The sequence below is a fragment of the Panthera leo genome, chromosome B4, assembly GCF_018350215.1.
Source record: "Panthera leo isolate Ple1 chromosome B4, P.leo_Ple1_pat1.1, whole genome shotgun sequence".
NCBI lineage: Eukaryota > Metazoa > Chordata > Mammalia > Carnivora > Felidae > Panthera > Panthera leo.
Genome location: NC_056685.1, coordinates 141,135,408 through 141,163,403, shown reverse-complemented (window position 1 = coordinate 141,163,403; position 27,996 = coordinate 141,135,408). Strand labels below are relative to the sequence as shown.

At 63.0% G+C, this 27,996-nt stretch overlaps 1 protein-coding gene across 1 annotated transcript; it reads left to right on the top strand.

The window, feature by feature from the left end:
* Positions 1 to 13: 13 nt before the first annotated feature.
* Positions 14 to 27,780, top strand: SBF1 (SET binding factor 1). Its single transcript, XM_042948222.1, is given in 42 exon segments — positions 14 to 217; positions 6,426 to 6,511; positions 6,853 to 6,990; positions 7,225 to 7,383; positions 7,469 to 7,579; positions 8,176 to 8,268; positions 8,270 to 8,282; positions 8,397 to 8,529; positions 8,616 to 8,724; positions 8,818 to 8,931; positions 9,045 to 9,122; positions 9,542 to 9,655; positions 9,733 to 9,861; positions 9,945 to 10,043; positions 10,149 to 10,353; positions 10,433 to 10,545; positions 12,029 to 12,178; positions 12,494 to 12,562; positions 12,641 to 12,799; positions 12,877 to 13,142; positions 13,231 to 13,403; positions 13,486 to 13,559; positions 13,636 to 13,831; positions 14,075 to 14,202; positions 14,687 to 14,865; positions 14,979 to 15,115; positions 15,234 to 15,441; positions 15,609 to 15,805; positions 15,918 to 16,055; positions 19,100 to 19,177; positions 19,502 to 19,683; positions 19,761 to 19,940; positions 20,219 to 20,320; positions 20,401 to 20,586; positions 20,663 to 20,789; positions 20,876 to 21,006; positions 21,077 to 21,307; positions 25,795 to 25,902; positions 25,991 to 26,202; positions 26,885 to 26,972; positions 27,095 to 27,226; positions 27,314 to 27,780. Coding segments are annotated over 42 exon segments (5,679 nt in total). The 5' UTR covers positions 14 to 162; the 3' UTR covers positions 27,413 to 27,780.
* Positions 27,781 to 27,996: the final 216 nt, after the last annotated feature.

Below are 27,996 nucleotides of genomic sequence, written 5' to 3'. Positions count from 1 at the left end.
GGCCGGGCGGGCCGGCTGGCTGGGAAGATGGCGGCGGGAGCCCTGGCCGCCGCCGCGGAGCGGGCCCAGGGTGTCCGGGGAGCACGGGCCAGGGCCGGGGCCGGGCCATGAGCGCGCCACCCTCGCGTCCCCGAGCCGCGGAGCCCGCCCGCGCCCCTCGCCATGGCGCGGCTCGCGGACTACTTCGTTCTGGTGGCGTTCGGGCCGCACCCGCGCGGTGAGTGCCGGGCCCGCGGCCGATGGCTGACGGCGGAGGGCCGGAGCCTGGGGACCGAGAAGGGTCAGCCGGGGCGGCGGGACAGGTGCGCCGGGGCAGTCGCGGGGACATGCGAGGCGGGCGGGCCGCGGCCGTCGCGCCAGCGCGAGGGTCGTCTGGGGCACCTGCCAGGCTGGAGACCGGGGTCAGGGAGGAGCGGCCGCCCTGAGGAGAGCAGGGCAGTGCGACACGGCGAGCCGAACCTGCCCACCGCACTCAGGGCAGAACCGGGTCAGGCAGAGCTTTGGCGTGGGCCGGGGAGGTGGGAGGGCCCTGAGCCGGCTCGGCCTCCCCTCTCCCAGTTGGGTGGGATGGGCCCTCTCTGCCTTGGCCGACCGCCGGGTGCCTCTGCCTCCAGGGGCACGGATCCTTCGCTTGCGAGCCCCTCCTCTGACCCCCAGTGCCTCTGGTCTGAAGCCTCCGCCCCGCCCGTGTGGGATGTCTCAGGTCAGGGAGGCTTGGTGGGATGCAGAAGAGCGCTGGGATTTAAGGATTGCTTCATGGAGAGGTGGCGTTTGAGCCCTAACTGGGAGAACTTCAGGAGGCGATGTGAGGAGGAGAGAGAGAGAGAAGAGCATTCCTGGCAGAAGGCCTGCGGTCCTCATGTCTGCAAGCCAAGCCCTGGGTGGGGGATCGTTGTGGTGACTGGTGCCGATGTCCAGGAGGTCCATGTCTAGGGTCACTGCCTGTGTCTGAGAGCCCTTCAGCCCAAGGGGGTAGGAGAAAACGGAGCCCGACAATGACATCAGCAACAGCCATGGAGACAGTGGCTTGGGGAGTGCGCTCCGTGTGCCAGGCCCTGCACAGCCTTTTGTGTGTGCATGATCTCATTTCTTCCTCCGAGCAGCCCACCAAGGTTTCCTTGCTCTTCCCTTCATTCATAAGGGGAGTCAGGCGAGAGGCTGATCGCCTGGTCTGAGCCCCCACAGAGGCTAACCCAGAATGAAGCTGTGGGCTCAAATCCCAACGAGGGGACGGTGCATGTCATCAGGGGAGGCTTGTGTGGTCAGTGGGGCTTACCCTTGAGACCGAAGGTGGGGTTGAGCCCCCCAATCTGTGCTGCTTCTCATCAGCCCAGTTGCCAGTGTCATCACCCAGGACCCAGACTTTTCTCTTCTCTGCTTCTTGCTGAGACTACCTGCTGGACCCTGCACACTCCAGACCTTCCTCAGTGCTCTTTTAGTCTTCGCTCCTCTTCTCTGCTCCTGTCTGTCCAAGGATCCATCCCCTGGCACCCTCAGTCGTGAGCGTGTCTTCCTTCAGAGAGGGAGTTTTTGCAGGCAAGAACCAGTTGTCTTCATCTCCCAGTCTGCACGCGTCAGGCTCGCTGTCAGTGTTGTACAGGCCCACAGAGAGAGAACTGTGTTCCGAGGTGCACGTGGGGGGCAGTGAGGAGGCCATGCCAGCTGGAGCACAGGGGTGCATGGGATCCAGGGAAACAAAGCCGGCCGAGGGGCTGCCCCGGTGTGAGGGGCCCTGGGCTGGGTGCCAGGGCAGGAGCTACATGAACAGAGTGGGCTTGGAAGCTGACAGTGCCGAGAGTGGTGTGTGAAGGGTCTGGGGAGGCAGATACTGCGGACAGAGGCCAGGTGGTGGCAGGTGAATCAGGGAGGGGAGAGGTGGCATGACAACCTGGCTGTGACACTCGGCGCCCCTGGCGCCTGCGGTCTCTGATGAAGACAGGGGAGACAGCTGGAGCCCATAATTCCTGCTTACCCTGAGTGTCAGGAAGGAGGGATTCCCAAGCTGTCCACTGCAGGAGGGGTGGGGGCCGTGGAGCTACCTAACCATTGCCTTCCGTACGGGAGCTGGTCAGTTGCTGGCTGGCCAACCAGCCTCAGGGCCTCTGTTGGCAGGACTGGTGCATCGCTGGGAAGAATCAGCCCACGGCCTGGGACCCTGGCTGTAGACCTGAGGGCAGAGTCAGGTGGTAGGAGTGCTGCTGGGGGGGGGGGGGGGGAGGGGGAGTCAGTGGCACCTGCTTTGCCACTTCGTAGCCCTTGACCTCAGGCCAGTCTCCCAGCTCTCTGCACCTCAGTGTTTTCATCTGGAGTTGGAATGAGTCACACAGACCTCCCAGGCTTCCACGAGCACGAGGTGGACACAAGCGTGAAGTTCCAGGAAATGATGGATGCCTTATTAATGATGAGCAGCAGGTGTGTGCACACCCATAGGCATTGGCACAGCGGGCACTTCTGCTGGAGGTATAGGAACCTGTGTGCTGGCAGGGCAGGGATGCAGGGTCTCCTGGGTTCAGTGGCGAGGATAGAAGTGGTGGCTCTCTTGTCCTGGCCTGGATCTAGACATCCCACTTGGAGTTGGTGGATGCGGGGCCTCGATGCAGGAGTCCGGCCTGAGGGAGCATCTGGTTTTATGGTTACCACCTGGTGGATCTCTGCAAGCAGGAGGATGGGGAGGGGGCTGGGCGGAACCCCTACTTTCAGAGTGCAGACCCCTCCCTTGGTGAGTCGGAGCTCCTTCACTGAGGACATGGGTTTAGCACCTGCACCCTGGGCCCAGCTCTGGGGACAGTGTGGGAGCCAGACAGATGGTCCGCGCCCAGCTTCTGGCCTCGGAGGTCCCTGAGAGCGGTCAGCTGATCTCACACGGCGTGGCTGGCGCCAGGGTGTGTCTTTGGGAGCAGAAGACACTCTTGATCTGACCAGGCAGCTGGTCTACCGGGGAGGAGGGGCTGGACCCCTCCTGGTGGCCCTCTCCCTGACCCCATCCCAGCATTTGAGAAGAAGACCTTCTGTCCCATGGCCTGGCCTCTTTCAGTCCTGGCTGTGCTGAGCGGGCCACATTCCTGGGCCCCGTCTGCTCTCTCCGCCCATGTTCCTGCCCTCTGGAGCAGGTTGGGGCTGTTTGGAATGGCCTCAGCTGATTTCCAGCCCCCACCCTGGGAGCCAGTCTGGTCTGCCTGGGGGGAGGTTGGGGAGGACCTCTGGAGAGCCTCAGCCCCTCGCACATCCTGTTGCTGTGGCCGGTGGGATGGCCTGTGTGTTGGGGTTGGGTGGGTGGAGCAGCGGGAAGGTCCCGTCCTTCCTTCACCCTCTTCCTATAGCTGAGCCAGTCCCACCCACCCGCGTGTGCTGCGGTGTGTGGAGGGACGGGCGGGGCAGCAGGGGAGGCTGCCATCCTCCCTTGCCTCTGCTCACAGTGCATGCTGGCCTGGGCCGGGCCTCCAGGCGTCGGAGCCTGGCACTGGTGACGGCCACTGCCAGCGGACGACAGAACGCGTGCTCTGTGTTCTCTCGCCCTGTGTTCAGGCCTGCAGCCCCCACACGGCTGGCTGCGGGGACATGGTTGCAAGAGGAAGTGCTTGTCCCCATCTGTGTCTCAGGGGACTCTGGTGCCCTTCCTCCTAAGGCTCCCCGAAGAGTCCCGCCCCGGGACACATGATGGTGCTTGTTGGATCAGTTCTATCCCCGAGGGCTGAGGGGATGCCCTCCCTGCTATCCCGAGGTGCAGGAAGCTTGGTGGGGCAGGGAACTCAGCCACTGCAGGTCACCTCCGTGGCCACAAGGGCTCAAGTGAGCGGGGGACACTGAGGGGCATGGCAAAGTACCCCCCCCCCCACCTCCTGTGCACGCCAGCAGCCGAGTTGGGGCCTGACCCCTGATAGCACAAAGCTGAGGTGTGGGCTGGGTTGCAGGGAGGGTTGCAGAGAGAGCAGGGGTCAGGGCCTCTCCACGATGTGCCCTTCCAGGAAGGGCTTGCCTGTCCCGGAGCCCCCGGGGCTCCGAAAGCTGCCCTGCACTTCTGACCCAGGAACCTGTTTGCTTGTGGGGTGTGAGTGGGCCTGGGCGTGGGGGATGGCCGTGTAGCTGGCTGTATGTATTCAGCAAGCCCTAATTAGGCTGCGGTCTGTGCCAGGTACAGGTGTGGCCATGGACACAGGGACGTAGTTTCTTGCTTGTGGAGCTCCCATCTGGCCCAGCCAGCAGGTGCATCAGGAATCACGGGGCGGTGTAGTGGAGGGAGGGAGGTCCTGGGGGTCCGACTCTAGGCCCCAGGCTCAGGCAGGGTGCAGAGAGCTTCCTGGAGGAGGGCTGAGACCTGAAGGGCAAGTTTAGGGCCATGATGGTGCAAAGAAGGAGCTGGGGTGGGGGGATGCTTGCTGGCATAGGCAGTTGGGACAGCTCGAGGAAAGCCTCCAGTTGGTTCTTCAGAGGGCAGAGCCCTGCAAGTGGGAGTTGATGTTTCACGGGATGGATGGGGTGGGGGTGGGGGGGTGGACAATGGCCAGTTACATTGTCTGCTTCCCTGGGGGGCGAGGCTGCTGACAGCAGCCCTCCAAAGGCTGCCTGGCCTTGGGATGGAGGCTGTGGGGCAGAGGCTGCTGTCCCCATCTGCACACACCCCCTCTTCCTTCCTCCGCCCACTGCCTCGTGGCAAGAACTGGGTGAGCCCTGGGTGCCAGCCAGGCCTGGGCCCAGATGGTGATTTGGGGCTGCGCACAAGTGAGCCCTTGGGGGAGTGGGTGGGGAGAGAAGCCGTGAGCTGGCGTGGACCTGTTGAGGGTGGCGCTTGGGAGTGGGCCTGGAGGGACCCCAAGGGGCTTTGTCTCAGTGGGCCACGTGTGTGTATGTGTGCTTTTGTGTGGATAGGTATGGCCCAGCAGACACACCTGTCCCTCTTCCCTGCCTCCTCTTGTCTGCCGCTTCTCTTCAGGGTGTCAGGAGGGGGAGGGGAGCAGGAAACTGAGGTTTTGTGAGTCAGAGTCACGGCCCTCCATCGCCCCACCGCCACCTCCAGCCCCACAACAACCAGCCTGCTGCCGACCTCCTTGGCATTGCCTCTGTGATCTGGAGGGTGGGTGGTCTCCAGAGATCGTAGCCCAGCTCCTCTGCTGTCAAGGTCCTGGGGTCTGCTCATCACCGCCCAGGGGTCCAGGCTGGTGCCCAGGCCCCTGGCTCTGCCTGTAGCTCCTGTGCACATTCAGGGTGGGCTGGGCTGGCTGGTCTGGGGCGGTGGGAGGGGGGGGGGCTGCGTCCATCAGGCCCTCGGAGGTGTGCGCCTTGGCTCTCAGGGCCTGGGGGCAGGCCCTCAGAGAAGCTTCGTGCGAGTGCCCTCTCCTTCCCTGTTTGCTCCCGCTCTTCTGCTAGTGTGGGCAGTAGTGTTAAAGCCGGTCTGTGCGGGGACCTGCATGTCACGTGTGGGACATGAAGGTAGGGAGGCTTCTGTCTTAGCCTGCTTTACCCTGCTGCTGCGCTGGGTGGGAGCGGGAGGTAGAACAGAGGCCTGTGTCCCTCCTCCACGGATCTGAGGTGAGTGGCCCCCTGACACGGCCCTCATCATGCCTCTCGGTTTGGTTCTCCAGGGGTGAACAAGAGGTGGGGGCCTCTGACCCCACCAGTGTAGACTTGAGCTGGGAGTTGTGCCCAGGGCATAGAGAGGGGGAAGCAGACCTGGGCCTCCTGCCCCCAGACCTCCTCCCTGGCCCAGGGCACCCAGGGCTGCACAGGCAGGGGATAGACCCCTGCAAGTTGCTAGATCCCCAGCACTCAGGAGGGCCCTCCGTTAGCGGGTGTCCTGAGACCTGGTCTCCATCCTTCCTGCCACCCCTCTCTGGGTCCTGTGCTGGGCCTGTCCGTCTCGGAGGCAGTGGTGTGAGTGGCAGTTCAGGCCTGGGTATCCTCTCCTCCGGCTCAGACAACAGGTGTGAGACCCCTGTGCCTCTTGAGTGGGCCCAGAGCTGGCAGTGAGGTGGGTGCCCACTGTCATCGTGGTGCTCACTACCTAGCAGGGTGGGGGGCGGGCAGTCCTGGGGACCAGGTGTCGAAGCTGGTGGTTGGCTGTGGAACCGTCCAGAGCTGCTCTCCCCTCGATGGAGGGCTGACCTGCTGGTGGGCGGCTGGGGGTATCGACGTGTTGGGAAGGGGCTTCTGTGCCTGGCCTGGCCCAGCCCACGGCTTTCAGGACTCCACATCCCATGCCAGGGGGTTCTCTCCGTGCACTCTGGTAGCCCTGGCATCTGTGGCCGCCTGGGGGTCCTCCCCTCATAAGATATTTTTAGGGAAATGATAGGCCTGGGAGTGGAGGCTGGTCTGATGCCAGATGAAAGCCAGGGCAGTAGAGGATGTGTCCATCTGAGACCCTCGAGGCCCCCGACTTGGTGGGCGTGCAGGAGGTGGTGGGTGCCCTGACTGCCTGCTCCTGTCCTCAGGGAGTGGGGAAGGCCAGGGCCAGATCCTGCAGCGCTTCCCAGAGAAGGACTGGGAAGACAACCCGTTCCCCCAGGGCATCGAGCTGGTGAGTCGGGGGTGTTGAGACGGGGGTGGGCAGGCCGGCACTGGTTTCGCCCGGGACCGTGAAGAGCCTGCGCAGGGCCCAGCCCCCGCCACGCATAAGGGGACGTCTGAGCTGCTGCGGGGGGAGGAGGGGGGAGGTCCTGGGCTTGGCTGGCAGGGTACCTGGTGCCCACATTGTGTCATGTCGTCCTTCCCTCGTGATGGCAGAGACCACGTCCTGCGTCACAAAGTTCTCTGTGCACGCGGGGAGACCAGGGGCCGTGACTTCCTTCTGTGGGGAAGGGCGAGGTGACCCTCACTGAGGCGAGCTCACTGGTGACCCCTACCCACCCTTCCCTGCAGTTTTGCCAGCCCAGTGGGTGGCAGCTGTGTCCTGAGAGGAACCCACCAACCTTCTTTGTTGCTGTCCTCACCGACATCAACTCTGAGCGGCACTACTGCGCCTGCCTGACCTTCTGGGAGCCGGCGGAGCCCACACAGGTCATCTTGGGGGCTCTGGGGTACAGCCGCAAGGGGTTCCGGCTGTGGCCACCACCCTCTGCCTCTGTCCAAGGCTGTGTCTCCCTGTGTGTGGCAGGTCCTGGGGCCTCAACCCCACGGGAGCCAGAGTTCCCAGAGGGCTGGTCCCGTCTGAGTCACTTGTGTCCTCCCTCTGCCTCCCCCGGGCTCGCGGGACCTGCCTGAGAGCTGGGCAAACGGGGCTTCTGTCCACAGGAAGTGGTGTGCACAGAGGACACCACCGAGAGGGAGGAGGAGGCGGACGAGGGTGGCCCGGTGCGACTCTCCCCTGTGACGCCTGGCCCACCTGGCCAGCTGTTCGCACCAAAGACACTGGTGCTGGTATCTCGACTGGACCACGCGGAGGTGTTCAGGGTGAGGCGAGCACCCGGGGCTCGAGGCCGGACACGGGGCGCCCCCGCCGGATGTGCCGCCATTCTCCAATCTGTGGTCCTTGCAGAACAGCCTGGGTCTCATTTACACCATCCACGTGGAGGGCCTGAACGTGGGCCTGGAGAACGTGATCGGGAACCTGCTCACATGCATCATCCCCCTGGCTGGGGGCTCACAGGTGGGTCTTGGGGGCAGCTGCTGTCCACCCAGAGCAACGGCCCTTCAGGTGTCCCAGGCCACGAGCATGCGGCCTGTAGGCACTTGGAGTCCCTGGGCACTTGGGCTCGGCATGGACACTGTCCTGCGTCTTGGCGCTGCCGTCACCTGTCGTCCCTTCTCGGCCCTGCCTGCTCGCCTGTGTGTCCCGTGTCTTGCCTGGCTCCCCATCTGGCATCTGTCAGTTTCTGTGTCCTCTTGCTCCTCGGGTGTGCCTGTCTCTGGATGTCCGCTCATCTCTCTGCTCCCTGGTCAGTATCCCCACGTGTGGGTGCGTCTAACTGTGTTTCTCTGCCTGTCCGTCCTGTGCAGCTGGACTCTGTTGAGGATGGACTGGTATGGATTCTTTGTTTCTTCTGCCCACCCAGGCCCCACCCTGCCCCAGGTCAGAGGCCCTGAGTTTTCTCTGCAGCACTGCTCAGGCCGCCGGGCCAGGCGCGGCCTTTCCCTCACGTTAGGCCGCCTGTCCTGGCCGGTCTCGCCTCGGCCCAGTCAGGAGCTCCGGGCTGACGCGGGTCTGGTCGGAGCAGCTGAGTACTGGCCCCTCTCTTTCCACAGAGAACCATCTCTTTGGGGGCTGGTGACCGGCAGGTTATCCAGACCCCGCTCGCCGACTCGCTGCCCATCAGCCGCTGCAGCGTGGCCCTGCTCTTTCCGCCAGCTGGGTGAGCCCGGGCGTCCCCAGCCTGCACAGCCCTCCCTGTCCTCTCCCTGGGGGCTGGCAGTCAGAGGTGGGGTTCTGACAGCGCCGGCCCTCCACGCCTGTGTTTTCTCTCCAGGCATCACCAACGTGCTGTCCTTGTTCTGCGCCGCGCTCACCGAGCACAAGGTGCTCTTCCTGTCCCGGAGCTACCAGCGCCTCTCGGACGCCTGCCGGGGGCTCCTGGCGCTGCTGTTCCCCCTCAGATACAGGTGCCTCTGCTGCCGCCTCGCCCCCTCCCCGCCCCCCCCCCCCCCCCCCGCCCGGGCCCCCTGGGCTGAGCCCCGGTCTGTTGCAGCTTCACCTACGTGCCCATCCTGCCGGCACAGCTCTTGGAGGTGCTCAGCACACCCACCCCCTTCATCATCGGGGTCAACGCGGCCTTCCAGGCAGAGACCCAAGAGCTGGTGAGGCCTGTGGCTTGCGCCTGCCTCTCCGTTCCCGGCCCTGCTGACCGGCTGCGGGCCCCTGACCGCTCGCTTGCTCCCTTTGGTCCCCAGCTGGATGTGATCGTCGCTGATCTCGATGGAGGGACGGTGACTGTCCCCGAGTGTGTGCACATTCCACCCCTGCCGGAGCCCCTGCAGAGCCAGACACACAGTGTGCTGAGCATGGTGAGGCGGGACCGGTGGCTTCGGGGAAGCTGAGGTGGGGTCGCTTGGCAGTAAGGGGACCGCGGAGCCCGGGGCTGCTGTGCAGCGGACCCCGCTCCCGTCTGCCGCTGCAGGTCCTGGACCCGGAGCTGGAGCTGGCAGACCTCGCCTTCCCACCGCCCTCAGCCAACGCTTCTTCCCTGAAGATGCAGGTGGGGGTCACTGCGGCTCCAGTGCGGGGGGGGGGGGGGGGCCCACGCTAAGCCTGCAGCCTCTCCTCAGGTCTGCTGCCACCGATGGCCGGCGGGCAGGGCCACCCAAGCACCCTGTGCAGCCACCCCTTCTGGGCCGGTGGCAGGGGGCCGCTGGTGGGGGCGGTGTGTGTGTGAGTCCTCGAGGGGCCTGTGCGGGAGTGGCCGTCGACACTGGGTCTTAGAGGAGTCGCCGTGGCTTTGTGTGAAGGAAGGGTGGAGGGGCAGGGGGCGCAGGGGTGCCCGGGAGGCCTGGGCACAGCGTGGATCGGTGTGTTTGGTGCGCAGAGCTGGAACCTGGAGTGGGTGGAGGGCTGCCGCATGCTGGGGCTGGGGCGGGCCTGCGGCCTAGAGCTCACCCGCACTCACCTGCGCCCCAGGACAAGGAACTGCGTGCCGTCTTTCTACGGCTCTTTGCTCAGCTCCTGCAGGGCTATCGTTGGTGTCTGCACATGGTCCGCATCCACCCGGAGCCTGTCATCCGCTTTCATAAGGTGGGCCGTGGGAGGGGGAGGGGTGGAGGCAGGCGGGAAGTCAGTGCTGAGGGACTGACCCCCTGGTGTGCCCCTAGGCAGCCTTCCTGGGCCAGCGAGGGCTGGTGGAGGATGACTTCCTGATGAAGGTGCTGGAGGGCATGGCCTTTGCAGGCTTCGTGTCGGAGCGGGGGGTCCCTTACCGTCCTACGGACCTGTTTGATGAGGTGTGCCCCTGCCCCGGCGGGAGGAGCTCCCACCACCAACTCCCTGCCTTGCCCGGCCTTCCTGACCCTGCCTCCTCCCCCAGCTGGTGGCTCATGAGGTGGCACGGATGCGGGCGGATGAGAACCACCCCCAGCGCGTCCTGCGTCACGTCAAAGAACTGGCAGAGCAGCTTTACAAGAACGTATGGCGGGTGGCACGGGGCGGGTGGGGTGGTGGAGCAGCCTAGCTAGGTCATCGCGCCTCCTGGCGTCAGGCCGCCTGCCCACACCTGCCCGTGTCCCCCCAGGAGAACCCATATCCCGCCGTGGCTATGCACAAGGTACAGAAGCCGGGGGAGGCCAGCCACCTGCGGCGGGCACCCCGCCCCTTCCCCCGGCTGGATGAAGGCGTGGTGCAGTGGATCGTGGACCAGGCCACGGCCAAGATGCAGGGCGCACCCCCGGCCGTGAAGGCTGAGAGGAGGACCACTGTGCCCTCGGGGCCCCCCATGAGTGCGTAATGGGGAGGGGGCCCCTCGCGTGGCCGAGGGTGGGCACGAGGGCAGAGGTGAATGCGGCTTCTGCTCCCCAGCCGCCATACTGGAGCGGAGCAGCGGGCTCCACGGCAACAGCGCACGGCGGCTGGAGGTGGTTCGAAACTGCATCTCCTACGTGTTCGAGGGGAAGATGCTGGAGGCCAAGAAGGTGAGGACGGCTGGGGGCGGGGAGCCCCGGCGGAGAGCGCTGAGCCTGGGTCAGTCCACCTGCTGGCAGCTGGCGGGGGCTGGGCGGGCAGAAGGGGAGGAGGGGCGGGGGGACACCGGGTCTCAGGCTCCTTCCTTAGCGCGGCCGGACAGAGCCTGCCGAGGCGGCTCGCAAGACGGACCTTTCATCTCTTAGACGTCAGAACACGCTAGAGGTTTCTGCTGCTGGGTTCCTTCTTCCTTCGTGAAAAGAGTGCAGGCCCACACACGGCTTTTTTTTTTTTTTTTTTCATTGGTAAAAACTGCCCTGTGTGGTGTTTGTGAACACCTTGGGTTTCGTGACAGCCAGTTTGAATGTGTCTTTTGTTCACAGCGGCACAGTCTCCTGTGAGGGGCCTACAGGGTCCCTAGTCGTTCTACAAAGAAAAATAATAAGGGGCGCCCGGGTGGCTCAGTTGGTTGAGCGTCCAACTCATTTCAGCTCAGGTGGTGATCTCATGGTTTATGGGATCGAGTCCCGCCTTGGTCTCTGTGCTGACAGCATGGAGCCTGCTTGGGGTTCTCTCTCTCTCTCTCTCTCTCTCTCTCTCTCTCTCTCTCTCTCTCCCTCTCCCCTCTCTCTCTCCCCCCCCTCCCCCTCTCCCCCCCTCTTCCTTCCTCCCTCCCTCCCTCCCCCTCCCCCCTCTCTCCCCCTCTCCCTCTCTCCCTCTCTCTCTCCCCCCCCCCCTCCCCCTCTCCCCCTCTTCCTTCCTCCCTCCCTCCCTCCCCCTCCCCCCTCTCTCCCCCTCTCCCTCTCTCCCTCTCTCTCTCTCCCCCCCCTCCCCCTCTCCCCCTCTTCCTTCCTCCCTCCCTCCCTCTCCCCCTCCCCCTCTCTCCCCCTCTCCCTCTCTCCCTCCCTCCCTCTCTCTCTCTCTCTCTCTCTCTCTCTCCTTCTCTCTCCCTCTTCCCCTCTCTCCCTCTCTCTCTTTCTCCCTCTCTCTCAAAAATAAACTTAAAAAAAAAAGAAAAATAATTAGAGAACAAGAATGTGACCCTTTGTGGCCTGCCTCATGCTGAGCCGGCCACCAGCTCTGTATTAGGCTTGTGCTATTTGGACACTGAGGCCTGGCCGACAGAGGGGCCACAGATGCGGCAGCCGGTGCGTGCTGGAGCTCAGGGCCGAGGGGCCTCCTTGGCACATCTGTACGCTGGCTTGTGAACACGTGGTGTCCCCATCTTCGTGGGCTTGCATGTGTGTGGAGGGCTGGGTCTGCTTGACGTGTTAGTCTCTACTGGGCAGGGAACCCCCGGAGTCTGGACACACCTGACCTGGACAGCTTCCAGAGCTCCTCTGGGCTTAGAGCCTGGGCTCTGGCCCTCCAGGTGCCCACTGCCCTCTCCTCCCGGACTCTGTGCCCTGTGCCTCCCCCCCTTCCTCCAGGGCACGGTTGGACGTGTGCCCTCGTAGGCTCGTGCCCCCAACCCCCATGCTCCCGTGTCCCCAGCTACTTCCAGCTGTGCTGAGGGCTCTGAAAGGGCGCGCGGCCCGCCGCTGCCTCACCCAGGAGCTGCACCTGCATGTGCAACAGAACCGGGCGGTCCTGGACCACCAGCAGTTTGACTTCGTTGTCCGAATGATGAACTGCTGCCTGCAGGTGAGGCCGGGCCTCCCCCCTGCTGGCCATACGGCCATAAGGGTCAGGCCAGGCAGGGCTCCCCATTCTACCTGTAAGGATACCTCTCTTGGCAACGTTGACAGCTGGGGAGATGCTGGTCTGCAGTGGGGATGGCGGCCGGGGGAGAGAACTGTTATTGGAGGGGGTCTCCTGCCCCAAGCCCCCGGGCAGCCTCTAGGGAGCCGGTGCAGACGGTCCGGGGACAGTGGTAGGAGTTGCTGCTTGGGCGGAAGTGCCAGTCGGGGCACAGTAGGTGTTGGGGGGGTGGTTCCAGCGGGCTCACGGCTCTTGCAGGACTGTACCTCCCTGGACGAGCACGGCATCGCGGCCGCCCTGCTGCCCCTGGTCACGGCCTTCTGCCGGGTGAGTGCCGGGGCAGCCCCGGGGGTCCTCCCGCTGCCCCTCCTGCCGTGCCTGATGTCCCCCACCTGGCCCCTGCAGAAGCTGAGCCCGGGAGTGACCCAGTTTGCATACAGCTGCGTGCAGGAGCACGTGGTGTGGAGCACACCGCAGTTCTGGGAGGCCATGTTCTACGGGGACGTGCAGACCCACATCCGGGCCCTCTACCTGGAGCCCGCCGAGGACCGAGACCACCCGCAGGTGCGCGGGGACCCCTGGGCCCGGGGCGCGAGGGCCAGCCCGGCCTGGTCCTGGCTCACGTGCGGGTGCCGCGGCAGGGTGGGGAGCCGTCTGCACGGGAGGATGAGCGCTCCGCCCTGGACGTGGCATCTGAGCAGCGGCGCCTGTGGCCGACCCTGAGCCGCGAGAAGCAGCAGGAGCTGGTGCAGAAGGAGGAGAGCACGGTGTTCAGCCAGGCCATCCACTACGCCAACCGCATGAGCTACCTGCTGCTGCCCCTGGACAGCAGCAAGAGCCGCCTGCTGCGGGAGCGCGCGGGGCTGGGCGACCTGGAGAGTGCCAGCAACAGCCTGGTCACCAACAGGTGCGGCCGGGGCTCCGCGGGCCTTGCGGGGGGGGGGGGGGGCTCGGTGGGGTGGGCCTGTGCCCACCTCGCCCCCTCCCTGGCCTAGCATGGCGGGCAGCGTGGCGGAGAGCTACGACACGGAAAGCGGCTTTGAGGACGCGGAGACCTGCGACGTGGCCGGGGCCGTGGTCCGCTTCATCAACCGCTTTGTGGACAAGGTCTGCACAGAGAGTGGGGTCACCAGCGACCACCTCAAGGGGCTGCATGTCATGGTGCCAGGTATGGGGGGTCTGGGTGTGGGAACACTCCCCTCAGCCGGGCAGACGTGGGGGCCCAGGGCGTGAAAACCGCTCTCTCCCAGACATCGTCCAGATGCACATTGAGACCCTGGAGGCCGTGCACCGCGAGAGCAAGAGGCTGCCCCCCATCCAGAAGGTGAGTGGGGGCCGGGCAGGGCTGCGGCACCGGGGCCCGGGCCGTGTCCTGAGGCGCCACCCTTGTCCCTGAGCAGCCCAAACTGCTGCGGCCACGCCTGCTGCCCGGCGAGGAGTGTGTGCTGGACGGCCTGCGTGTCTACCTGCTGCCAGATGGGCGCGAGGAGGGTGCGGGGGGCAGCGGGGGAGGCCCCGCTCTGCTCCCGGCCGAGGGCGCCGTCTTCCTCACCACGTACCGGGTCATCTTCACGGGGATGCCCACCGACCCCCTGGGTGAGCCTTTGGACGCTTTGTCTGTCCCCGGCCTCCCTTCCCTCGCTCCCTTCCCCACCCGGGGCCCGGGGGTGAGCGAACAGGACTTTTCCTGCCTCTCTCTTTCCCGTTCTCAGGGGTGCGGGGTCCCTGCGCAAGATAGGTCATTGCCCCTCTCCCACCTGCCCGGGACCCCCCATAGTTCTGGTACCCCAAGACTCTGTGATCCCCTCCCCTCCCCCTGACTGCCCGGCCTGTGATAAGTCGGGGAACAGGTGGTGGTCCGCTCCTTCCCGGTGGCCGCGCTGACCAAGGAGAAGCGCATCAGCGTGCAGACCCCTGTGGACCAGCTCCTGCAGGACGGGCTGCAGCTGCGTTCCTGCACATTCCAGGTGCGGGGGTACTGGGGAGGGGCGGGGCCCCTGGCGCGTGGCTCTCGCTGTGCGGCAGGCAGCTAAGCCCTCAGGCTCGTCCTTAGGAGCTGCCGCTGAGCCGGATGTCTCCGGCGGCGTTTGTGGTTTCTGTGTCTATGCGCAAGTTGCCGTGCTTTGGCTCGGTGCCGTCTGCCTGTGTGACGTGCTGGCCTTTGGGGCTCTTCTGTTTGGTTTGCGGGGCCCTGACCCTCGAGTCTGCGTCTGGCACGTGCGCTGTGTGCCCCGCACCACCGAAACCTAGGCAAATGACCATCACGCGTGGTGAAGGACCAGGTTCCTCAGCCTCGCGGCCGCAGACACCGTAATAAGCGGCCCCTGCGCATCCTGCTGTCCCTCAGGCACGTCCTGCTGTCCCTCAGGAGGATGCCCCTGCCGGGCTTCGGGGCGCGCACGGCTTCCCGGGGAGGCCGCCCGGACCTCTGAGGGCCTTTGTCTGTTGCAGCTGCTAAAGATGGCCTTCGACGAGGAGGTGGGGTCCGACAGCGCCGAGCTCTTCCGCAAGCAGCTGCACAAGCTGCGGTACCCGCCAGACATCAGGGGCACCTTTGCCTTCACCCTGGGCTCTGCCCACACGCCGGGCCGGCCGCCCCGCGCCACCAAGGACAAGGGCCCTTCCCTCAGGTGTGGAGCGGGGCCCCAAGGCCGGCGCACCCGCCCCTCCCAGAAGCACCGTGGGCGTGTCCCCTCGGCCCTTCCGTTCACCTCTGCTGACCCCTGTGCCCGCCCGCCCCCAGAACCCTGTCCCGGAACCTCGTGAAGAATGCCAAGAGGACCATCGGACGGCAGTACGTCACTCGGAAGAAGTACAACCCCCCGAGCTGGGAGCAGCGGGGCCAGCCGCCTCCTGATGACCAGGAGGACGAGATCTCAGGTGGCAGCACGGGAAGCCCCAGGTGGTCTGGGCGAAGACCCCCTCCCCCCCCCGACGCGGAGGGCTGGGGCCCGGGCGGTCTGTGGGTGACTTCCCCCGTGTGCCTGGCCTGCCCCAGTGTCGGAGGAGCTGGAGCCCAGCACGCTGACCCCTTCCTCGGCCCTGAAGCCCTCGGATCGCATGACCATGAGCAGCCTGGTGGAGCGGGCGTGCTGCCGGGACTACCAGCGTCTGGGGCTGGGCACGCTGAGCAGTAGCCTGAGCCGAGCCAAGTCCGAGCCCTTCCGGATCTCCCCGGTCAACCGCATGTACGCCATCTGCCGCAGGTGAGCGCGCGCCGGGCAGCCACGCGTGGCTCCTGTGCAGAAGAGGCACGTGGAGGCGGAAGGCAGGGGGCGCGGGCAGGGTGGCCCCCAGGGGGCCGTGGGACTGGCGGCCCCTGGCCGAGCACCCAGGGCTGGCCTGCCACCCTCACAAGTCTGACTCCTCGCAGCTACCCGGGGCTGCTGATCGTCCCCCAGAGCGTCCAGGACAACGCCCTGCAGCGAGTCTCCCGCTGCTACCGCCAGAACCGGTTCCCCGTGGTGTGCTGGCGCAGCGGGCGCTCCAAGGCCGTGCTGCTGCGCTCCGGGGGCCTGCACGGCAAGGGAGTCGTTGGCCTGTTCAAGGCCCAGAACGCGCCCTCTCCAGGTATCCACTCCCCCGCTGTGCGTCGCTGTGCGTGCGTGCGTGCTGCGTGCGTGCGGCTGGGCCCTCCACCCCGCCCCGCCCCGCCTGGCTCCAGCTCCTCCTCTTCCCACAGGCCAGTCCCAGGCGGACTCGGGCAGCTTAGAGCAGGAGAAGTACCTGCAGGCCGTGGTCAGCTCCATGCCCCGCTACGCAGACGCGTCAGGGCGCAATACCCTCAGCGGCTTCTCCTCCACCCACGTGGGCAGCCACGGTGAGGGGTGCCTGAAGGTGGGAGGGCTTCCGGGAGATTTTGTGGTGGCACTGATGAAAGGCGGGCCGGCCAGGGGGCAGAGTGTTTGGGGCGTGGGGTCAGGTGACTGTCCTGACCCTACTTGGACCGCTCCTCCCTCCTGCCTTGGCCGAGCCCCGTGTCTTTCTTGCCCGTGGCCTGCCTCCAGAGTCTCCAGGTCACGGGACACCGCGCTTGAAACCCCCGTCTGGTCCCTCCTCCTCATTTGTCCTGTCCACCACCACCACCACCACCCCCCCCCCCCCCCCCCCCGTCACTCTGGCCCACCCTTTGTCAAAGCTGTCTGACTGCTTTATACCTTTCTTATCTGTCCTGGCTCCTCGAGCCTTGTCTGCTAGTCTCCCTGTCCCTGTCCCCACCATAGGCACCCTCAACATCCGCCCCCTGGACTCACTGCCCCCCGGTGGATCCAGGCCTTAGGACCCAGCCTGCCCTTTGTCCTATGTGGCAGGGTCTTGCTGTCACAGTGCGCAGCAGAGGCACCAGGCCTGGGAGGTTGGGGCACGGGCTCGGGGACTACCAGTGGACCCTGCCTCTCACCATTGGGCATCGGGGCACCGGTGTGGGGTGGCCCCAGAGATGCTCAGTGATGCAAGAGCACGTGCTGCTGCTCATGGGGTCTGTGGCCCCTGGAGAGGGCTGGTCTGACCTCCTGGGGACAAGCGGGGACCTTGCTGGGGAGGTGAGTCATGTTTGTGCTGGGTTCTAGAAGAGGCTTTCAGATGGGAGAGCACACTGATGGGGGCCTGGAGGGCACGTGGCCCCCGTTCTGTAAGGGGAGGAGGGTGTGTCAGAACAGAGGCGGTCTCGTCCTCCAGGGCCCTTGCTCCACGGCAGTCACTTCGGTATCCCGCTTGCCCCTTAGCTGACCCCATCTGCCTCTCCCTGACCCCATCCTCCCCCTCATCTCCCCCGCCCCCTCCAGCCCATCACCCCTGTCTGACCTGACCTTCCCCCTTTTCCCCTATCCCGTCTCCTCCGTGTGCCCCCATCCTCTGCTGCCCCTGTCTCCTTGCCCTGTCTCACCCCGACTGATCCCATGAGCCCATCTCCCCCGTCCTTCTGCCTGGATCCCTACGGATGCCGTGGCCCGGTCTGCCTCACCCTCTCGGTCTGGCTGATAGACACTGGGGCTCCTTGAGGGTCAGTCCTTGGACCCAGGACTCCAGCCATCACTGTCCAGACCAGGCTGAGTGTCTGTGCTTGGGGCCTGGCCCTGGATCCGTGAGGCTCCCTCAGCTGGCCTGGCCCTCAGCAGATGTGCTGACGGTGTCCACCTGGGAGGCCTGGTTGCCATGCCTGGTTTGATGCCACACCTGGAGCCGTCCTGGCTGTCGTGTGTTGAGAGGTGGTAGATGACACACGTGCGGGTTGGTGCCGATGTCACGCCGGGGTCACTTGTTGGCACGCCTGCCTAACCCCCCCCCCATCCCTATTCTCGTGCTCCTCTGCATTCTTCTCTGCTGTTGCCCCAACTCCAGATGCACTGGGGTGCACGGGTGGGTTTTGGGGGCTGGCGGCACCACCCGTGGGTGGAACCTTCTGGAAGTGTACACATCCTGCTGATTCTTCCTGCTGTGCCCACTCCACGGGGCCTCACAGTGGCCCTCCCACCCCTTCCTGTGGCAAGAGGGTCTCCAGAACACACGAGGGCCTTCGCCTCTCCCTGTCGAGGCCTGAGGAGGGTCCCCGCGCAGCATCGCTCTGCACAGCACTGCCTTTGTCATCTGAGCACCAGCCTCTGTCCCTGTGTGGTCTCGGCTCCCACTACAGGGTGTTTTGCCCTCCGGCGACGTCTGTTGTGACCACTTGCTGGGCCCTGGGGCCAAGCGGGCCTGGAACAGGGGTGGCCAGGGTGCCCTTGTAGTCACTTACAGGGAGGGTCAGCCTCGGTGTCCACCGTTCTCCAGGGGCAGTCCTTGCCCCTCTCTTGTTTCTGTGCTGGGAGCTTTCCTCTCTGTAGCTGAAGTGCTTTTTGGTTTTCTAAACACAAAAGTCCTTCATCAAGTAGGTTTTATGGTTTCACCATTGTCCTGCCTTCTGCCTTCTCCAGCCGTTGTGAGTAGCACCCACAGGTGGCACCCTCCCCCCGATTCTTTGTCCCCAGTGCCTGTGTCTTCCCCTAATGTTGCCTGGGTATCTTTGTCCCCAAAGCCCACTGGTGCTGCCTTCTGGTGTCCCCCTGAGTTCAGAGAATGGGTCCTCTCCCTCATTGCTCAGGGGCGTGCAGAGCCTCAGCTGTCTGTGGGCTCCAGTCCAGGCTGTGTCCGTGTCACGAGGGACACCCTGCGTCCTTCCTGCGAGCGCCATTCCTCCTGCCTGTGGTGTGGCAGCTGGTGTCATGCTTGTCTGTGGCGACTGCCATGGTGGGTACGGATGGTGCCCGGCTGCCCTCAGCGGAGGTGGGTCGGCCTGGAATGGGGCAGGGAGCAGGCTTTGGGGCCCAGGGCACCGTGGAGCTTCCTCATCTGGGCTCCCTGTGCCCCCTGGCCGGGCCATCCCAGCCTATAAGCCTGGGGCCTGGCTCTCGGGCAGGTGGCACTACTGAGCATGCGCCGCCCCCGGGGCTCAGCCCTGCCTCTGTCCTTGGATGAACTGGCCTCCATGGCTCTGGGCTGGGAGCTCCGAGGCTCCAGGCCTCCTCCTCTCTAGGCTGGGCTTTATGGGCTCCTCCTGCTGGTGTGTGTTGTGAGCAGCTCTGGCCAGCGCCTGTGGGGGCCGAGGGTACAGGGATGGGCTGTGGACGAGACACTGGAAGGAGAGTCCAGGGGTCCCACCTCTCTTCTGATCCTACCTGCCGCTGGGCCCTCTGCTCCCTGGCCTGTCCCTGAGGGCCAAGAGAGCTCAGAGGACCTTGGCATCGGCCCTCGCTATCTCTGGGGCCCTCGGGGGTCTTGGTGGGAACCCAGCCCTCTAGCTGGTCCCTTCGGACCACAGGCCCTTCGTGCTGGGCACACCCTTGGGCCTGGGGTCAGGCCTGAGCCTTTTCTCTGCTGTGCCCCCAGTGCCCAGCCCCAGAGCCAGGGTCACCACGCTGTCCAACCCCATGGCGGCCTCGGCCTCCAGACGGACCACTCCCCGAGGTACCGTACTGGCCACACAGGCTGGCTCCCCCACACCTGGCACTGATGACCCCCGTGTGACTGAGCAGTCGTGGGCACTAACGTCCCCCCACATCTGGCACTAACAGCCCCTGTGACCGATCAGCATAACCCAGCCCTCCTCAGCCCAGGGCACTAACAGCCTGAGGCCCCGAGTCCCACCCCAGCACTTGACCCTAACACAGACACAGGTCCATCTGGGGTCCCGTCGGCCTCCCCTGCCGTGCCTGGGGAGCTCAGCCTCAGGTTGAGCACCTCAGTGGTGCTCCAGGCCCACTCAGGCACTCATCTGGTTTCTTTGCACAGGTAAATGGGGCAGTGTCCGGGCCAGCGGGCGCAGCGGCGGGCTCGGCGTTGATGTGGGCTCCCGGCTGGCAGGCAGAGACATGCTGACCCCTCCCCAGGCTAATGGGGCCCCCCCTGACCCAGGCTTTCTGCGGCCTCAGCGTGCAGCCCTCTACATCATTGGGGACAAAGCCCAGCTCAAGGTGACCGGGGTGGAGGCACAGGGCCAGGCAGGGGCACAGGCCCCCGGGCGCATCTCACCATAGCTGGCCTTCTTCAGGGCGTGCGGCCAGATCCCTTGCAGCAGTGGGAGCTGGTGCCCATCGAGGTGTTTGAGGCACGGCAGGTGAAGGCCAGCTTCAAAAAGCTGCTGAAGGCATGTGTCCCCGGCTGCCCTGCCGCCGAGCCCGGCCCTGCCTCCTTCCTACGCTCGCTGGAGGACTCGGAGTGGTTGACCCAGGTCTTTGAGCCCTGCCCCCGCTGTGGCCGGGGTCGGGGGGGGGGGGGTGGGGGTGGCGTGGGGGTGCCTGTTCATCCAGAGCCAAGGGCAGATGGGGTTTGGCTTGCTCTTCTGACGGTGTTGGGCCCTGGGAGGGGGTGATGGACACGTCCCACTGGGGTGGTGGTGCCGTCTGCTGGAGGGAGGCCGCGAGGGGCCGGGCACCTCCAGGACAGGGAGTGTCCCCCAGGCCTGCGCGTGGGCCTCGGGAGGTGCTGAGGGGCCGCCCGTCCGTGCAGATCCACAAGCTGCTGCAGGTCTCGGTGCTGGTGGTGGAGCTCCTCGACTCGGGCTCCTCCGTCCTGGTGAGCCTGGAGGACGGCTGGGACATCACCACCCAGGTGCGTGCTGGGCGCCGGGGCCAGCCGGGACCAGGTCCCCCGGACGGACGCCCTCCTGACAGGCAGGCCGGTGCCGGCAGGTGGTGTCTCTGGTGCAGCTGCTGTCAGATCCCTTCTACCGCACCCTGGAGGGCTTCCGCCTGCTGGTGGAGAAGGAGTGGCTGTCGTTCGGCCATCGCTTCAGCCACCGCGGGGCCCACACCCTGGCTGGGCAGAGCAGCGGCCTCACGCCCGTCTTCCTGCAGTTCCTGGACTGTGTGCACCAGGTAAGCGGGTGGCCGTGTGTGGGCGCCACGCCTGCCGGCCCCTGGCGCCTGACCCCTGACCCATCGCCTCACGCAGGTCTACCTGCAGTTCCCCATGGAGTTCGAGTTCAGCCCCTTCTACCTCAAGTTCCTTGGCTACCACCACGCGTCCCGCCGCTTCAGGACCTTTCTGCTCGATTCGGACTACGAGCGCATCGAGCTGGGTATGGGGCAGGGCTGGGCCTCGGGGCGCGGCTGGGCGGCTGGGGCTGGCCTGGTGGGCGGCCGGGGCTCAGCGCTGCCCCTGCAGGGCTGCTGTACGAGGAGAAGGGAGAGCGCAGGGGCCAGCAGGCGTGCAGGTCCGTGTGGGAGTACGTGGACCGGCTGAGCAAGAGGACGCCTGTGTTCTACAACTACATGTACGCGCCCGAGGACACAGAGGTGAGCCGGCGTCTGGTAGGGGCGGGTGGGCGCCTTCCAGCCCAGCTCCTCACGCCGGACCCACCCCCAGGTCCTGCGGCCCTACAGCAACGTGTCCAACCTGAAGGTGTGGGACTTCTACACCGAGGAGACGCTGGCCGAGGGCCCGCCCTATGACTGGGAGCTGGCCCAGGGGCCCCCTGAGCCCCCAGAAGAAGAGCGGCCCGATGGGGGAGCCCCGCAGAGCCGGCGTCGTGTAGTGTGGCCCTGCTACGACAGCCGCCCCCGAGCCCAGCCAGATGCCATCTCGCGCCTCCTGGAGGTGTGTGCAGCCCCCTGCCCTCCCCCCACCCCACACTGGGTCGTGTCTGCGGGCACTGATGTCCAGTGGCCATTGGCCGGGACTCCTGGGTCTTAGGGCACAGCTTCTTTGCTCTGGGCCCAGGCGCTGTCTCTGATCACCCGTGCAGTCGACCCTCAGGGACCACGGGTTTTCCCAGGGACCGTTCCTGCCCTCCCTCAGACTGCTGCGCCTGTTCCCTGGGTGCACCTGGCTGTTGGCCACAACCCAGGCCCAGCCTGCCCCACGCACCCCAGCGCGAGCAGTTCTTTTGGCTTCTCTCTGGCCCTGTGGGCCTGGAAGCTTGGGGTTGACGTTTAGGGTCTCTCTCGCCTTCCCTCTGCTGTTCTCTGCTGTTGGGCCTCAGGAGTCAGGATCCCCCCAGGGCAGAGGCACCCTGGGAGAGGGAAGAGAGCCCTGTGAGATAGGCTGTGGGGCTGTGGGTGCGAGGCCTGAGGTGTGACAGCGGGGGGCATCCAGCTGCCAGAGTGCTCCGTGGCGGGCCTCACACCCAGGACACAGGATCTGCATTCCGTTCCCGTCCACTGGCTGTGTAGCTCTGGGCAGGGGGGGTGGGAGGGTTACCTAAGCACTTTGGAGCTGGTTTCATTCTGGGAAGAGGATGTCGACTCCTGGCCGTCGGGGAGACGGTGAGGTGTGAACAAAGTAACGTATGTCAATCCAGCACCCGGCCTGGCCTAAAGGCACCTGTCACCTGGGGTTTGCGGGAACACGGGGTCATGGTTTAGTGGACAGAGGCGACCCACAAGCACAGAGAGCAGAAGAGACCCTCTTTATCTCTGGCGACACTCGTGGTCTTGGAACCTGATGCGAATCGTGCTTAGCTTCCTTACAACCAGCGTCGTGTGGCCTGTCATCGTCTATACTTTTAATTCTGACTGGTCTGTGTCTTAATGTTTAAGCTCAGTGTCTTGTACTCAGCATGCGGTGTTATTTTTATCCAATCTGACAGTTTATTGAAATTTTTAGTATCTTTACACAGCTATTGACATGGTTGGGTTGAGGCCTAACTTCTTCTTTTTTTTTTTTTTCTTTTTTCTTTTTTTTTTTTTTAAGTAATCTCCACACCTAATGCGGGGCTTGAACTCCTGCTGTTTTTTCCCTCGTAACAATTGATCATTTTACAGTATTCGGCCACCTCCTGTGCTCCGCTTTTGAGCTGTACCTCCCTGTGTTCGTTTTCGTGGCCGTCAGCGTCCGCAGGTACAGTCTGTCTTGGGTTGGCTGTGCCACCTTCTACACGGGACGTACAGGAGTGCCGCCCGCTCACCCCCTTCTGTCCTCACGTGTTTTTCTTCCACGTATGATGGAAGCACATGGTGCATACTGTGTTTTATGTAGTCAACTTTGTTTTGAAGAAAATTAGAAAATGAGGAAAAAGCCTTCTGTATTTGCTATTTCCAGTGTCGATCTGACCTGGTTTCATTTCTCTTCAGCCCAAAGAACTTCGGGCATTTCTGGTGACGCAGGTCTGCCGGTGATAGTTCCCTCAACTTCTGTTTACCTGGAAACGTCTGTGTTGTGTCTCTGTTTTGAAGGTCTCCAATGTACTTTATTTCTTCAGTCACGCCGTATTTTAATAGGTGCACAGTGCTTTTGCTTGGCATCGTTTACAGGTTGGTTCTGCAACAATCCAGTATCCCGCCAGCTGGGACAGTTACTGATCCCTCCATTCCTGTGGTTCCGTCCCTCTCTCTCTGGTCGCCGTATGCACCCGCACGGCAGAGCGGCTGCACTAGCTGACGCCGAATTACCACGTTTGCCATGGAACCAGCTGTCCATTTCTGCTGGCTCTGCCTTGCCATTGTCTGCCGGACGCTTTGACCTTGGAGACAACTTAGTGCGCTTTTGGCCAAAGAAGGGAGAGAGACATCGAGAAGCTGAGGCCAGATCTGCGGCAAGTGGCAGCCCAGCCTAGCAGAGAGCTCGGAGAAGCAAAATGGGTTTTGGCTCTGGGCCTGTTGTGTCCTTATTTTTTTATGAAGTTTTCTTTATTTATCTCTACGTCCAGCACGGGCCTCAAACTCACAACCCCCAGATCGAGTTGTGTGCTGCTCTGCCTGAGCCAGCTGGGAGCCCCTCATTTGGGGTTTTTCTGTTCATCCTGCTTGGAGCTCTTTCAGCTTTTTAGATCTGTGTGGGATGATAGTTTCCATCAAATTTAATGCATTTTAGGCTATTTTTTTTTTTTTTAATGTTTATTTTTGAGAGAGAGGGAGAGACAGAGACAGTGTGAGCAGGGGAGGGTCAGACAGAGAGGGAGACACAGAATCCGAAGCAGGCTCCAGGCTCCAGGCTCCGAGCTGTCAGCACAGAGCCCGACGCGGGGCTCGAACCCGCGAACTGCGGAGATCATGACCTGAGCCAAAGTCAGACGCCTCAGCCACCCAGGCGCCTCAAGGCTATTATTTCTTTAAAAAGTTTTTTCTGCACCATGTCTCCCTCCTTTCCTCTGGGACTTGATTGTCCCATTGGCCCCTGAAGCTGTGTTTTGTTTTTTCCCTCTGATTTTTTTTGTCTTTGCTATTCATTTTGAATGATTTCCACAACCCTACCTTCAAGTTCACTGCTCTCTTCTAACGTTTAGTATCTACTTACATTTAATATTCACCTAATGAATTTTTCATTTTAGATATTTTCAGCCCCAGAATTTCTATTTGCTTCTTTTTTTAAATATAGTTTCTATTCCCTGTAGAGATTCTCGTCTGCTCAACCATTGTGTCCATCTTTTACTATACATCTTAAACATATTTATAACAACTGTTTTGAATTTCTTACGTGGTAATTCCAGTACCTGTTTCTTTTCTGGGTCTGTTTCTTTCAACTTTTCACCTAACTATGGACCTCATTTTCCGGCCTTTTTGTCTAATAATTTTTTTTGTAAGTTTTTTGTAATTGGGGATTCTGCATTGTTGAGGATCAGGATTATGTGGTCTTCCTTTAAAGCGTCTTGAGTTTTATTCTTGCATTCAGTTGATGAACTTGTGGGTCACTTAGATCTTTTTTTCAAGGGTTGTTCTTCGGCTTTATTAGGGCAGTTCCAGAGAAGCTCTCCTCCTAGAGTTAGAGGAGGCCGACTCAGACATGGCCTCTCCAGGGTTTCAGTTAAAGGTTTGGGATCTTCAGCGAGGGTATCCACTCTGGCTGTTGGGAATCCCCGGCATCTTCCTGCAGGTTGTGTAACCTCCAGAGTTTGGATTTAGCTCACAGCTTCCTATAGCTGCTCTCTGCCAGGCCTTGTGACATCTTGCCCGGCACCTGACAGTTTACTTTGGCCAAAGGCTCCAGGAGGCCTCTGGATTTCTAGGGTTCCTGCTCTGTGTGCCGCTCCTTCCCCTCTCACATGCCACCCTGTAGACCCATGTGTGTCAGCATCCCCAAGCCCCACATCTCTGCCTCCTTAACTCAGGACGCAGTGCTCTGCTTGGGCTCCACCTCCTGGCATTCTGGCCAGGCAAAGAGCTAGAAGATTATAGGGCTCCCTGGTGTGGTCCCATCCCAGGGTTTCAGTGCTACACTGCTGACTGTCCAACATCTGTAAACGACTTCCTGTTCTTGTCCAGTTCTGTAGCTGCTCATGGCAGGAGGATTAGCCAAGGACTGAGTCACTGTGTCGTGGCTGAAAATGTCACCTGGCAATGACATTCTTGCTCTTTTGAAAAGAACATAGCTTTTTTTTTTTTCTGGCTGGTTTTGGGATTTTCTTTTTGCTTTTTAGCCATTTTTCTTTAATATCCAGGAGTGTGTGTGTGTGCGCAGCTTATCTCGTTTGGGGTTTGTAGTGCTTGGTTATTATGTTGCTTGTTGCCTCCTGCTAGTTTTGCAGAAATAGCTTTTGTTGTCTCCAAATAACTGTTTTCTTAATTTTTATTTTTTTTTAATGTTTATTTTTGAGAGAGAGATTGATTGGGGGGCGGGGGGGGGGGGGGAGGGTTGGATCCCAAGCAGGCTCCATACTGTCTGCACAGAGCCCGCCGTGGGGCTTGAATTTATGAACCATGAGATCATGACCTGATTCGAAATCAGGAGTTGGATGCTCAGCCGACTGAGCCACCCAGGTGCGCCCAAATCATGGTTTTTGCCCATCCCCCTACCCTTAACCCACTTAGTGCTCCAGTTCGTCACTTCACTTTCCTGTTTTCCATGATTATGTCTTTTCATGTTTCAGTCTGGATATTGTTTTTTGATTTTTTTTTTTAACGTTTTGTTTATTATTGACAGAGACAGAGCGTGAGTGGGGGGAGGGGCAGGGAGAGAGGGAGACACAGAACCTGAAACAGGCTCCAGGCTCTGAGCGGTCAGCACACAGCCCGCCGCAGGGCTCGAACTCACGGACAGCGAGATCATGACCCGGGCTGAAGTCAGACGCTCAACCGACTGAGCCACCCAGGCGCCCCCAGTCTGGATATTTTCTTCTGAATAATTTTAGTTCTCCAACTCTCCCCCAGGAGCTACAGCGGCTGGAGACGGAGCTGGGGCGACCCCCTGAGCGCTGGAAGGACACCTGGGACCGGGTGAAGGCTGCACAGCGCCTGGAAGGCCGGCCAGATGGACGTGTGAGTGGGCGTGGGTGGCCAGGGTGAGCTTGCTGTCAGGACAAGTGGAGGCCACCGGCCCTGACACAGGCCCTCTTCCTGCCCCCAGGGCACCCCCAGCTCCCTGCTGGTGTCCAGCGTGCCCCACCACCGCCGCTCGCTAGGTGTGTACCTGCAGGAGGGGCCTGTGGGCTCCACTCTGAGCCTCAGCCTGGACAGCGACCAGAGCAGCGGCTCAACGGCATCCGGCTCCCGGCAGGCCGCCCGCCGCAGCACCAGCACCTTGTACAGCCAGTTCCAGACAGCTGAGAGTGAGAACAGGTGTGAGCACACCTCCCACCTCCCGCGTCAGCGTGGGGTCCTCCGTGCTGGGGGCTCTGGGTGCTGGACAGCTCTCAGATTGGGGGTGGGAGCCCCTGGGGAACTGTAGCCCTTTCTTAGGTGGATCTGTGGGGGGCGCCGTAACAGTGGCCGAGCACAAGCTGACAGTTGCTAGGGAAAAGCGGGAGGGCTTAGAAGGGGTTTGGGCCATAGAACCAGTCAGTGAGCACAGCTGAGCCATGGCGGCTGCAGAGGAGCAGAGGGGCAGCGGCTGTGGGGCACCTGTGAGGGTAGGCAAGGTACCGGGTGAGGTTGGGGCCTGGCAGACCGCATCCTACTTTCCAGGCCTGGAGAGGGGGGCCCTGTTGCTACAGTTACCTCCCCAGACCTACCTGCTACATGTGGGGCTGCTGCTCTGAGGTCCTGATGCGGGACCCTCTCTGGTGTCGGTCATGCCAGAGGTGAGGGGTGGGGGGCTGCTTTTCCATCTCCTTACTAGGAACAAACCCAAGGCTGCTTCGTGGCCTTCCTGGCCAGTCCAGCCTTGGGGCTCTTTGGGGGCAGGAGCCTTGGTCTTGCTTCTGGGGCTGGTCTGGTTCGAGGGTTGGGGTGGGAACTGCTAGTGTCTGGGCTTGTCCAGGCCCTCATGGCCAGCCAGTCCCTGGTTCTGCTGTGAATTCAGGTCCTACGAGGGTACCCTGTACAAGAAGGGGGCCTTCATGAAGCCCTGGAAGGCCCGCTGGTTCGTTCTGGACAAGACCAAGCACCAGGTGAGTGGTCGGTGGGCTGGAGGGGGGGCGGAAAGAGGTTAGCAGTTCGGGAGAGGGAGGGGCTGTGCCCTGACTTCCTGCTCTCCCCACCCCACCCCACCCCACCCCACCCCACCCCTCAGCTCCGCTACTATGACCACCGTGTGGATACGGAGTGCAAGGGTGTCATCGATCTGGCCGAAGTGGAAGCAGTGGCTCCTGGCACTCCTACCATGGGGGCCCCCAAGACCGTGGACGAGAAAGCCTTCTTTGACGTGAGCTGTGGCCAGGGCCCAGGGATGGCGGGGGGCGGGGTGCTCTGTGGGGGTGGGACTGTGGAGTCAGCAACCCGCCATCCCCAGGTGAAGACGACGCGTCGCGTTTACAACTTCTGTGCCCAGGACGTGCCCTCAGCCCAGCAGTGGGTGGACCAGATCCAGAGCTGCCTGTCAGATGCCTGAGCCCAGCTCTGCCCCGGCTGCTCTGCGTCCAGCCGTTAGAGACCACTAGGGGTGGGCAGGGCCCCCCGGCCATGTTTACAGCCCCCACCCTCGACAGTATTGAGGTCCCGCCCCCAAACTTATGTGTACAGTCCCTGCCAGCTCCCGCCCCCTGCCCGCCCCCGCCCACCTGGCCAGCTCTAACTTATTTTGGAGTTATGGGTGAGCGCCGGCCGGGAGGCGGCCATGGTACAGCCCTTGCGGCGGGCCTGTAAATAGACCGCTCCTGCCCAGCCCCCCTGCCCGTCAGCGTGCTGGTCCCAGCTGGCCAACCGCAGGCACCCTGTTCCTAGAACCAGAGTCTATAAAGAGAGAAACTAACAACACCACATGCCTGTGTGTCCTCGCCCTGCCCAGAGCACCGCCACCCGCCACCCACTCGGTCCAGGACCCAGGGCCACCGTGTGGGGGCCGAGTTCTGCTGCTAGGGAATCCATGGCCCTGGGGGTGGAGGCAGCTTCATCAGGGCCTAGCTTGGTGCCCAGTCACCCTCAGGGGTGGCCTTGGGGCTGGCACAGCCGAAGAGAAAGACACCTCCCCCGTCC